The 12,597-nt window shown below is 48.4% G+C and overlaps 2 protein-coding genes across 2 annotated transcripts in view; both read right to left on the bottom strand.

Annotated features, from left to right (window-relative positions):
* LOC309364451 (zinc finger protein 174-like) overlaps positions 1-12,597 on the bottom strand; it is a 122,820-nt gene that overhangs the window by 73,033 nt on the left and 37,190 nt on the right. The window lies entirely within an intron of this gene.
* Positions 281-7,119, bottom strand: LOC309361259 (zinc finger and SCAN domain-containing protein 23-like; the record flags this gene model as incomplete). Its single annotated transcript, XM_081896167.1, has 5 exons — positions 6,187-7,119; positions 4,419-4,578; positions 3,309-3,419; positions 2,005-2,385; positions 281-351 (listed from the first exon to the last, which is right to left on the bottom strand). Exons 1-5 carry the CDS (start codon positions 6,985-6,987, stop codon positions 281-283), a joined length of 1,524 nt encoding a protein of 507 aa, XP_081752293.1. The 5' UTR covers positions 6,988-7,119.

Genomic DNA, 12,597 nt, shown 5'->3' on the forward strand with positions numbered 1-12,597 from the left:
TTGGGAGCGGAAGACAGTCTTGCATGGCCAAAGAAATTATCGGCCTGTTAGTTGAGAAGAATGTATGGAGTTCTACTTCTTGGGCAAGGGAGGAACCTTCCTTCAACTCGAGGGCCACATTCCTTTCTGGGCAACCTGCCAGGGGCCACATACAAGTGATGGGTGGGGCCAGAGTCAAAAGTGGGCAAAGCAACAAATGTCCATTTTTCTTCTGTAGAACAGGCCGGCTCCTACAGCCACCCACCCCTCGATCCTGCCTGCAGGCAAGCAAGATGTGCAGTCACGAGTTCGAGGATGCGCCCCGGCCTGACCGGCACACTTGAGGATACTGCAAATAGCCAATGAGGGGACCTGGCCCAAGAAAGAGTCTTCAAGAGTCAGATATAGGGGCTTAGATGCCCCCCAGTCACAAGGTTCTCCATCTCTGTTCTAGGGGGTGGTTTCCTCACAGGAACAGGCTGCTGGATCAGACCCGTTCAATGCGGCATCCTGTTCTCACATGAGCAAGCCTGCAAGCAGAAACTTAGCCCCACAGCAACTCCCCCCCCCCCGTCCTGCTTTTTCTAGCAACCGATATTCAGAGACGTTACTGCATGGAAATTGAATTGAAGAATTTAGGACAGTGTTTCCCCAACTTGGGGCTCCAGCTGTTTCTTGGACTACAACTCCCATCATCCCTAGCTAGCAGGACCAGTGGTCAGGGACGATGGGGATTGTAGTCCACAAACAGCTGGAGGCCCAAGTTTGGGGAACACTGGTTTAGGAGAACATTCCAACAAAATATTTATCTAGCCATGTTGTTGGGGGGAGCAGCTAAGGCATAGAGGCCAAACTCTCCTTGAGGGTTTTTGCCTGGCTGGAATATGTCCTCGAGCTCTGATCATCCCAGAGGATGCTGGTCCATTTGGGCGGACGGGGCCCCTGCTTCACCAACTTTACTCTGCCCACAGCCTGCCCTCGCTTGCCCTGCCTTCTTACCTGAAACCCGTGCAGAGGGTGGCATTGCCCGCCCACTTCCTCCGCCTGAGTCTCTGGGTCACCCCTTGGGCAAAACCAGAATCGGTTGGCTCTGCCTGTCGTTGGCTCTCCGGCGCCACCTACTGTCAGGCTCCCTGCAGTCCACCCCACCAGTCCCAATAGTTAAGTATTTATTGTCAACGATAACACAGTCGCTTCTACAGCTCTGGACACCTGTGCACCCCAATCTAATGGTTAGGCAGCTATTTCAAGGAGCAATTGCAAAACCAGTTCCCCTCCACCAGTTTATATAACTTCCCCCGATGGCTTGCATGCATGCAGTCGGAGACTATGCCTGCAATTTCCTTTGCTCCTCCCCTTTCAATCCCCTCCTGGTTCTGGGGGACAGTGACGCAGGAGAGGGTGTGGAAGTACCCGCCCCCCGCTTCTTTCTCCTCCTGAAACATCCTGTGTTCCAACTCCCGACACTTCCCTTCCTCCGACTCTTGCCTCCTGGCTGGTGCAGATCCCCACAAACCACTGTCCCTCCTTTCCCGAGTCAGACTCCAGCCCCCACATTCCCCAGTGCACAGTCGTCATTGTCCTGCGGGTCCCTGACACCCTCTCACTTTTCTGGAAGGAGCACAGAGGGGGCTGTGCAAGACCCTATCAAAGCCACCCCACTGTACAATGGAGAATTTTCACATTCACCCCTCCAGCCGCTGTTGAAAAAACGAGGGGGGAAGTATTTTGCAACCTTAAAAGCTCAATCAAGTTATTGTGGGGTTTTTTTTGTGGTGGATTCCAGTCTCACAAAAGCTTACGCTGCAGTAAATGCATTACTCCTCATGGTGGCGCCATAAGGCGTACTAGGCTTCAGTGCCTCTCTAGTCCAACATCTTGTCTGCCACAGTGGCCAACCAATGGGAAGCCCACAAACAGGATACGGGCTGCCTCCCTAGCAGGGTATAGCGTCATCATCGCTAGTAACCAAATATATTCTCTGATGTCCAAGGATGCTCGCTTCTTTCCTAAAGCCTTCCCCACCGTCGGAGCCTTGGGACGATCTCCGCTCCGTGTGGATTTTCTCGTGGTTCGTTAGGATTACTCTCTGGTTAAAGGTTTTCCCGCAATAGGAGCATTTATACGGCCTTTCCCCTGTGTGGATTCTCAGGTGTCTCTTGACGCTGGATTGTGTCGTGAAAACTTTCCCGCACAGAGGGCACTGTCTGCTTGCCGCTCCTTTTTGCAGTCTTTGTGGAGCCGACGTTTGGCAAAGGTCGCCGGCTGGAATAGCCGTGGGGTTCAACTTCCACCCCTGCGCCAGGTCTTTGGCCCACCTCTCCACTCCCTCTTGTGGGCCGCAGATTCCTTCTTCGTTCCAACGTCCCGATTTCGTCGGGGGTGCCCCCAAAAGTCTAGCACCTCCTGGAACATAGAGGAAATCTTTGTCAAATGGGAATCTCGGAAATAGGGAAATGATAAACGGCTGCCAGCCTGGAAAGGGGAGTCCTGCTGGTATAGAAGAGGTGTCAAAAAAGGTTATTTATGTAGGCTGCTACTGCGGCCCGTGTTTCATTAGCCCCAAAATGGAAAACGAGCAAAGAAGAAGAATGGAAACTTAAACTGATGGAATATGCGCAGCTTGTGGACCTAACATGCGTTTGAAGAAGATGTTTACTGAATATATGGGAGGAAATTGTGTGCACTTGAAAACGTTGGCAGCGTTAAGATAAATTCAACAGTGTAAATGAGCTTTGATGGATGTAATAATGGAATACTGAATGGTTTAGTTGATATAAAATATGCAGGGATTTATGGTATGCAAAATGAACTATGGAAAGGGAAGAAAGGAAGTCATTGATATTTTAAGGCTGTTTAAATGAATATTCTAAATTGTAATATATATATATGAGAAGAGGTGCCATCAGTATTGGCATTCCACCGGCTCTTGAGGACATACCTGTGTAGACAAATGTTTCCTCAATCTCCTGATCCGAGCTTCCTTCTTTAACAGTTGCTTCTAGCTGCTGTCCTGTTTTGATGGGGGTGTTTATTTTAATATTTTGATGGACCTGCTTTAGCACTTATGGGTCTTCCTGCTTTCTACCCAACCAGGCCTAATGAAACTCACTAGTCACTGCTCTGCGTGTCGCCGGACTACAACTCCCATCATCCCTGGCCATCAGGCCATGCTGGCAGGGGCTGATGGGAGCGGGAGTCCGCCAGCATGTTCCCCATCCCTGCTGTGGCCCTTTGGTCATTACAACGTCCCCCTTGCGCCAAACGCATTCTCCTGTGAGGTTCCCCCAGCTCTATGGCAAATCAGTCTCAAGGTTCCTCCTTCTCACCAATCTCTGCTGTGAAGGTGAGGCTTTCTCGGGATCCTCCTGGCGAGATCTCAAGCACGTCTTCTGAGCGAGGACCTCCTAGCTGAAAACCCTCGATGGTGCTGTTCTCTTCTGGAGACAAAGGGAGACGGTATTGAATGTAAGAAAAGCCTGCTGGATCAAGCCAGTGGCCCATCTAGCCAAGCATCCTGCTCCCACAGTGGCCAACCATAAGCCACAAGCAGGATTCGACCACAAGAGCCATCTCCCCTCCTGTGGTTTCCAGGAACTGGTGCTCAGAAGTGCCTCCAGCTGTGTAAGGAGAGCAAAGTTGTCGTGGCTAGTAGCAACTGACAGCCCTGAATTTATCTCATCTTCTTTCAAAGCCATCTAGGTTGGCCATCATTGACTCCAGTGGGAGAGAGTTCCGTAGTCTAACTAGGCACTTCAAAAAAATGTTTGCTGGGAGGTCAACCACTGGGCTTCACCAGCAGAAGTCTCACTTGGGAAGGAGGAGAAACAGGTGGAGGTTTGGGGAAAGCACTCTATAATGATTTACTCCCCCCCCCCCCGAAAATCGTTTATCCCCCGAAAGACACTTATAAGAAATTTGCTGGGAACTAGTGCTTGCTTTTGCCATCGCTTTCCCCTCCTCCTGCCCCATCTCTTTTCCTTTTGTGTCGTGTCTTTTGGATTCCTAAGCCTAAGGGGCAGGGACCATGTTAATATCGGTCGCCGTAAGCCCCTCTAGGAACATTTCAGGGCTGAAGAGCAGAATTTTAAAAACTTGCTTCTGGTAATAATACAGTGGTACCTCAGGTTAATAACTTAATTCGTTCTGGAAGTTTGTTCTTAACCTGAATCTGCTCTTAACCTGAGGTACCACTTTAGCTAATGGGGCCTCCTGCTACCACCGCACGATTTCTGTTCTCATCCTGAAGCAAAGTTCTTAACCTGAAGTACTATTTCTGAGTTAGCGGAGTCTGTAACCTGAAGCGTCTGTAACCTGAAGCATCTGTAAGCCGAGGTACCACTGTACATCGCATAAATCGTACTGGACCAACTGCGTTTTCCTGTCCAAGATGCCAGGCTTTCTGTGAGTGGCAAAACCAAGGACTGAGGAAGTCTTACCCAGTTGGCTGGTGTCTTGGTCCATGAGGGAGTCAACTGCTCCACCATCAAGTTCCTGCTTGGGCCTCCTCAACTCCTTGGCACCAGACAGAGCCTGTTCTTCTGCTGGAAGTGGGGCGACCACTTCTGCCACAGCCTGGAAAAATAGCAAGGATGGAGCCTTTCAGCAAATAAGGAGAAAAGGCATGCTGTGGTTTTTTAGGGGTGGCGGACAGTTTGTCCTATTCACATCTCACCAATTTCAAATTTCTTCCTGAAGAGTGGCATGTGGTGGAGGACCTGTGGCAGGAGCATGGGAGATGTCCTTTGATTTTACATTAAGAGGGTGTCTCTGGCACACAGCCCAGTCTCAGAAGCTGACCCGTATTATAAGGTTGTGCAAGGGCCACAGCAAGCCCGATACGGATTGCCCCGGTACAGTGCCTCTTCCTTCCCTTCGTCCGTGACTCAGAGGAAGTTGCGACACTTAAGGTCTACTCTGACAAACTTTTGGAGGGCCTCGTTTCACTTAAGGATGCAAGAAGAGGCCAACCAGATGGGCCAGCTGCCCATCGAGTCCAGCATCCTGTTCTCACAGACGCCCATGAGACATTTGTGGGCAGGATCCGAGTGCAATGGCACCTTCCCCTCCTGCGGTAGCTGTTCATAGCCTTCTTCTCCACGAAGCTGTCTGCTTTCGAAACTGGACCACAACACCCTCCTCCTGAAACCTTTACTCCTCCCTCTTCCTTTTCCCAATTCATTTACAGTGGTTAAGAACTTAATTCATTCTGGAGGTCCGTTCTTAACCTGAAACTGTTTTTAACCTGAGGTACCACTTTAGCTAATGGGGCCTCCCACCGCCACCACGAGATTTCTGTTCTCACCCTGAGGTAAATTCTTAACCTGAGGTACTACTTCCGGGTTAGCGGAATCTGTAACCTGAAGCGTTTGTAACCCGAGGTACCACTGTATTTTATATGGTTCATTTAAATTTTGCCCCATCAAAAATTCACATCAACAGACAGCAATGGCATGCATGCTTTTGCATGCAACGCAAATCACTTTTGCCGTTTCTCTGATTTTTATTTTTTTAAAATGACAAAAATGGTGGCAGAATTTAACATTCTGTCCTTTTTCTCAGTCTAACTTGTCTCTCCAGAGTGTTCCCCGGGCAGCAGGAGTTTTGGATATGCTGGGTCCCAGCTCCATTTGTGTCTACCTAGCAAACCAAATGAGACCCACTCAGCTTTATTTGACTGTGTTACAATTAATTTGGCTTGCATTTATGCAAAGAATTATTAGAAACAAAATTTGTTTGTTTTTTAAAAAAGACGGGCATCCAATAGTGAAAAGGAGTGTGTGCTCAAATACCCCTAATATTTAATAATAATTATATTAATAATAATAATAATTTTTATTATTTATACCCTGCCCATCTGGCTGGGTTTCCCCAACCACTCTGGGTGGCTTACAGAATAGGTCTCACGACAGTTCAGATGATAGAACACAACTTTTAATCTCAGGGTCACGGGTTCGTGTACAAACCCCGCCCTGTGTACAAACCCTCCCCGCTTAGCATCTTCTGAGATTCACACAATGGTATGAAGGTTGTAAGAAGCAGAGTGTCTCCTCCATCTTCCTGTTCTCGCAGTGGCCAACCAGATGTCCCAATGCGAAGGCCACAAGCGGGAACCTGAGCATAATAGCACATACCCTCACTGGCTCCAACATGCGCTTGGTTCCTCTCCTACACCAAGATTGCCACAGGCCACATGCCACGCCTCACCTGCTGCTCCCGGCTCCGAGAGGCCGCTTGCTGCACCTGCAGGAACTCCTCGGCCAGGGACACCGCCTGCGAGCAGCTTTCCGGGTCCTGTCCCCTGACCCAGCTCTGCATCTCCGGCGGCAGGATGGTCAGGAACTGCTCCAGGATCAGCAGCTCCAGGATCTGTTCCTTCGAGTGCCTCTTGACCTTCAGCCACCCCTGGCAAAGTTTTTGGAGCTGGCCGTAGGCCCCACGCGGCCCCTCGGCCTCCTGGTAGCAGAAGCGCCGGAAGCGCTGGCGCTGCTCCTCCCTGCTCATGGTGTCTCCGCGCAAGATGGCCGCCTTCACTTTCCCATAATCCTCTCTGTCTCCGGCCTCCAGGCTTCGAAAGGCCCACTCGGCTTCTCCGCTGAGGGCCGGCTGGAGGCGGGCCACCCACTCGTCCCGGGGCCACCGGCAGGCTTCAGCCACTTGCTCAAAGGAGGCCAAAAACCCCTCCGTATCGTCCCAGGGCGTGGGCTCCTCTGGTAACTGTGGGAGCCCCCAGGCTGAGGAAGGATGAGACTCGATTTTCCTCAGGAACTCCTGCCACTGGGTTTCCCAGCGCTGGAGGGTGGCCTCTCCTGGTTCCGGTTTCACCTGGTCCGCTGGGATTTTGTGGAGGAAGCCCCAAATGCTTCCAGCCTGAAGCACGCGTGGTGGCTTCCCAATTCCTGCTCCAGGGCAGGCCGGATCCTGACCCCCCACTTTGTTCCTGGGGAGTTCCAGAGCGGGTGCGAGCCGGAGGCCAAATCCCGACTTGGGTCCCTGGTCGGCAGCCATGTTGTTCTCTCTCTTGCAAGGAACTAACTTCGCCTAGCTCCGAGATGCAATCTCCCAAGCGCCGGTCGCAAATGATGTTGGGCCGATGGACCACTCAGCATCCAACATCTGACTTTCTTTGCTCACAGTTGGGCCAGATTTCTTCCTGCGGGGAAAAAGAAAGGGAATGAGGCTGAGCTGTAGAGCTCAGGAGATTTCTCCCTGCGGGGAAATAAAAAGGGGGTGATTTCAGGATTGGAAGAAACTATGCACTTCCGACGAAAGAAGAATGGCAGACGAAATTAATGGACTATGCAGAATTGGACAAAACGACAGGAAGGATTCGAAACCTGCAGGACCAGAGATTTACAGAAGATTGGAAGAAGTATATGAATTATTTGCAGTGGCGTAGCGTGGGGGGCGCAGGGGGGGCCGGCCGCACCGGGCGCAAGATCTGGGGGTTAGGGGGCGCAAATCCACGGGTTAGGGGGCGCAAATTACTTGCCTTGCCCCGGGTGCTGACAACCCACGCCACGCCACTGATTATTTGAAGAGCAACTGTAATCAACAAATTAGGCTAGTAGGACTACAAGAAGTTTTGTAAGGAGAAATACACAAAGTGTTACAAAGTAGAAAAAGAGATAATGGTTATGAGTTTGAAATGTAATAGGGAAGATAAGAAATGCATACTGAGAGATTAGATTGAAAATTTTCCAGACAGGATTGATGGAAGTCAAAAATTTGAATAAGATGTAAAAATATGTTTAATTACTGTTGAAAATGATATGTTAAAAAAACTAATAAAAAATTATATGTATATATAAAAAAAGGAAGAGACTATGCACAATATGAAGCAAGTGTGCCCGTACAACACTGATACGGCGCTCGAGGATTGGGGGAGGCCCGTAGCTCAACAGTCCTGCTTCAGAAGGTCCCAGGTTCAAATCCTGGCAGATCTGGGATAGGCTCCCTGCCTGAAACAATGGAGAACTGATGCCAGTCAGTGCTGCCAATATTGAGCTGATGTGCTCAGTATAAGAAATCTTCCTAAGTTTTTACTAAAGAGCAGAATCCATTGAACACGGTGGGGCTTCACTCCCAGCAAATATAGAATCATAGAATTGTGAGAGTCATCTAGTTCAACCCCCTGCTATTCAGGAATCTTTTGCTCGACAAGGGACTCAAACTCAGGACCCTGAGATCAAGAGTCCCGTGCTCCACCTGCTACAGTTTGGTTGTTTGTTTACACAGCTCCTAGCTGACTTTTCCTCTGGGGTTTGCAACCTTTTTAGGTCCACAGCTCCCTTGACCAACTACGGTGGTACCTCTGGTTGCGAACGGGATCCGTTCCAGAGGCCCGTTCGCAACATGAATAGAACGCAACACGCAGCGGCACATCTGCGCACGCGCAGGTTGCGATTCACCGCTTCTGCGCATGCACGTGATGTCATTTTGCGTGTCTGCGCATGCGTCGAAACCTGGAACTTTCTGGTACTTCCGGGTCGCCGCAGGACGCAACCTGAAAAAATGTATCCTGAAGCAAACGTAACATGAGGTACGACTGTACATTCTTTCTGCGGCACCCCTGTGGGGCTCAGGAGCCCAGTTATATCTCCCCTCATCCCTTTTCAAACTCCCTCCATTGCGGAGCGTTCCCTCAGCCTCCTCTCCTCTCCCCTCTCCTTGGGAGTCCTCTGGGCAGCCGCTGCCACCGCCCTTGGTCTCTGAGCTGCCCCCACTGCCCCAAAGAGAGGTGCCTCCTCACACTGCCCCACAGGGGCCTGGGAAGCCCCCCCTGGCCAGCCCCAGAGGCACCATTTGCCTGCAGAACTTGTAGCCAGGGCTGCTGCAGCAAAAAACTGTGCAAGCCTTTGGGAGGCAGAGACGCGAGAGGGAATCAGACGAGGGAAAGGAAGGAAGGAAGGAAGGAAGGAAGGAAGGAAGGAAGGAAGGAAGGAAGGAAGGAAGGAAGGAAGGGGGATGGAGGCCAGTGTTGCCCGCAGCATCATTCAAGGCACCCCAGCGACTGGCCCAAGGTAACCCAGGTAGCTTCGCGGCTGAGTAGGGATTCGAACTCTGGTCCTCTGCTCCAGTTCCACCACCCTGGGATTTCAGCTTCGAGACACAGCGAAGCCCGTGTGGTGTAATGGTTAGAGTGCTGGAGCAGGACCTGGGAGAGCTGGGTTCGAATCCCCACTCAGCCACGCGGCGCACTGGGTGACCTTGGGCTGCCTCTCAGCCTAACCTACCTCACAGGGCTGTGGTGAGGATGAAATGGGGAAGAGGAGAACCACGGAGACCACCTTGAGCTGTTTGGAAGATAAAAGGTGGTTTATAAATTATATATATATATCCCATATTGCCCTTCAGCCATCCCACCCCCGCCTGTTCCTGGTTCTCCTAGACGTGCAGGATCGACCCCTTCTGGACTCACCCAGATCCAAAGCCACGTGCTCCTTCCACCCCGCAAGGAGGGATCCCCAGACCCCAAAGCAACAACGTGTCTTGGGGGGGGGGGAGGAAAGTGAATATAAATTCCTGATTTCTCCCGGCACAGACCCCGCAGATGCGTCGCGCTGCCCTTCCAGAGCAAAGCCAGCAGCCGATCTCCCGGCGGCCCGATCCTTTGTGGCTTTACGCGGAAGAAAACGCCCTGCAAAAACTGCTGCTCGGAGTGCGTGACTTTCTGCAGCCTGCTCAGCTCCTCTCTTCCAGACTCCTGGTCTGCACCCTCCTCTCTCTTTCCCTTGCCTTGTGCATGGGCTTAAAAAAATAAATGAATAATAATTATCATCGTTAAAATAGCCGCGGCTGCTTTAAAGGGGGACGTCCAAGGCAGGCACTTTGCAAAAGCTTCCTTGGGAATGGTAGTTCACAGCAACAAGGGACTGTACTACAAGTCCCAGGATGCATTGCGGGCCTGGCAGGAAATGACATCACATCTCCCTCCCTGCTGCAAAGTTTTGAGCAAATCGAATAGGTAGGGCAGAGGGGGGATTTGAAATAGGGGTTAGGAAGGGGGAAGAGAGTGCAAAAATAGAAATTCCCTTTGTTTGAAGGAGATCAGGCAGCAGGAGCTCTGTGCTGAGACAGGTTGGAGGGAGACTGGGGGCTCATCTCCAGTTTATTATGAGAAAATATGAATATATACAGTGCTTTTTTTCCTTAAAAAAAATAAGTTTAGGGGTACTCTCATTCCGTCTGAGACTCAGGAAGCACCGTGACTGGAAATGAAGCCCCCGTCAGGGGTAGCAATGGAACTGACGGTTCACCGCTCTAGAGAAGAAACTAAATTTTTGAAATTTTAAAGTGTCTTCTCCCATTAGATTCACAAAATGTTTAGGGGTATGTGTACCTGTGTCCCCCCAGAAAAAAGCACTGAATATAATATAATAATATAATATAATATAATATAATATAATATAATATAATATAATATAATATAATATAATATAATATAATTAATATAATATAATATAATATAATATAATATAATATAATAGGAAAATATATATACAGTCATACCTCGGGATAAATGTGCTTCAAGTTAAGTATTTTTGGGTTGCGCTCCATGGCGACCTGGAAGTAACGGAGCGCGTTACTACCAGGTTTCGCTGCGCGCGCATGCGCAACCAAAATAACATCACACACATGCGTAGAAGCGGCAAAAGGCGACCCGCAGATGCGGGGTTGTGTTCACTTCAGGATGCGAACAGGGCTCCGGAATGGATCCCGTTCGCATCCCGAGGTACCACTGTATATTCTCCAAATACCGTATTTTTCGCTCTATAAGACGCACCAGACCACAAGACGCACCTAGTTTTTGGAGGAGGAAAACAAGGAAAAAAAAATCTGAATCTCAGAAGGCAGAACAGCAAGAGGGATCACTGCGCAGTGAAAGCAGCAATCCCTCTTGCTGTTCTGGCTTCTGGGATAGCTGCACAGCCTGCATTCGCTCCATAAGGCGCACACACATTCCCCCTTACTTTTTAGGAGGGAAAAAGTGAGTCTTATATTTTAAAATAATATTTATTGAAATTTCAAAAAATTACAAAAATAAGAAAAGAATAATAAAACAAAAAATACAAAATACTGAAAAATAAAAATAATTAAAAACAAATCAATTTTTCCATAACTTATCTTTCATTTACTTGTTACCTTGACCTCCTCACACCTCCCTTTTTTGTATTCTAGTTCAGTTAGTTAATTCAGCAAATCCTTTCCATCTTTGTTTTTATCTTAATCATTTATCTTAATATATTGTAACTTTACATTCTCACCTGTTAACAACCCATTTTTACATACTCCTTTATAACATTGCTGCTAAAACCACATAACTTCTTTCCAGCATCCTTCTAACATTCCTTAATTTTACAATGTTTCTGTAGATAGTCTTTAAATTTCTTCCAACCTTCTTCTACCTACTCTTCTCCCTGGTCTCGGATTCTGCCCGTCATTTCCGCCAGTTCCATATAATCCATCACCTTCATCTGCCATTCTTCCCTGGTGGGTAGATCTTGTGTCTTCCAATACTTTGCAATCAGTATTCTTGCTGCTGTAACATACATAAAAAAAATTCTATCCTTCTTTAACACCGATTGGCCGACCATGCCGAGGAGAAAGGCCTCTGGTTTCTTCAGAAATGTATATTTAAATACCTTTTTCATTTCATTATAGATCATCTCCCAGAAAGCCTTGATCCTTGGGCACGTCCACCAAAGGTGAAAGACTGTACCTTCGGTCTCTTTACATTTCCAGCATTTATTATCAGGCAAATGATATATTTTTGCAAGCTTGACTGGTGTCATGTACCACCTGTATATCATTTTCATAATATTCTCTCTTAAGGCATTACATGCCGTAAACTTCATACCTGTGGTCCATAACTGTTCCCAGTCAGCCAACATAATGTTGTGTCCAACATCTTGTGCCCATTTAATCATAGCAGATTTCACCATTTCATCCTGAGTATTCCAGGAAAAAGTGAGTCTTATAGAGCAAAAAATACAGTATTTCTATTAGTTTTCAGTATAGCAAAATACAGATTCGACCAACATAACTTCTTAGAAACAATGGATAAGTAAAGTATGCATGTTTTGCAAAAAATATAACCTGCACTGCATATTTAAAGCATCATCATACCGCTTTAAGCAGCCATGCTAATAGCCCCCGCCAAAGAATCATGGGGACAACAGTTTCTGAAGGTGCTGCCTCCCCCCCCCCCGAGAGTTCCCTATAAAGGGGGATTTATTGTTTAAACCACTCTGGGAATTGTAGCTCTAGGAGGGGAACAGAGGTCCGCTAACAGCTCCCTTAGCAAACCACAGCTCCCATACTTTTTGGGGAAGAAGCTACGATATGGAATCATAAGTATTATGGAGTTGGAAGGGAACCCCAAGGGTCATGTATTCCAACCCCCTGCAATGCAGGGCAGTTTAAAACAGTATTATGTAACCAAGATGATGGAATATGCCGAAACAATTGACAACATTTCTTGGAAATTTATGAAGAAGAATCTCCATGGGATGGGGGTAGGCCAAGGGTTTGAAAACGGTATAGGTGCAATATATTCTGAACAAAGAGCGAAATTAATTGTGAACAATGTGGTAATGGATGAGATACCAATAGAGA

The sequence above is a fragment of the Podarcis melisellensis genome (genome assembly GCF_964234715.1).
Source record: "Podarcis melisellensis genome assembly, chromosome: 2".
NCBI lineage: Eukaryota > Metazoa > Chordata > Lepidosauria > Squamata > Lacertidae > Podarcis > Podarcis melisellensis.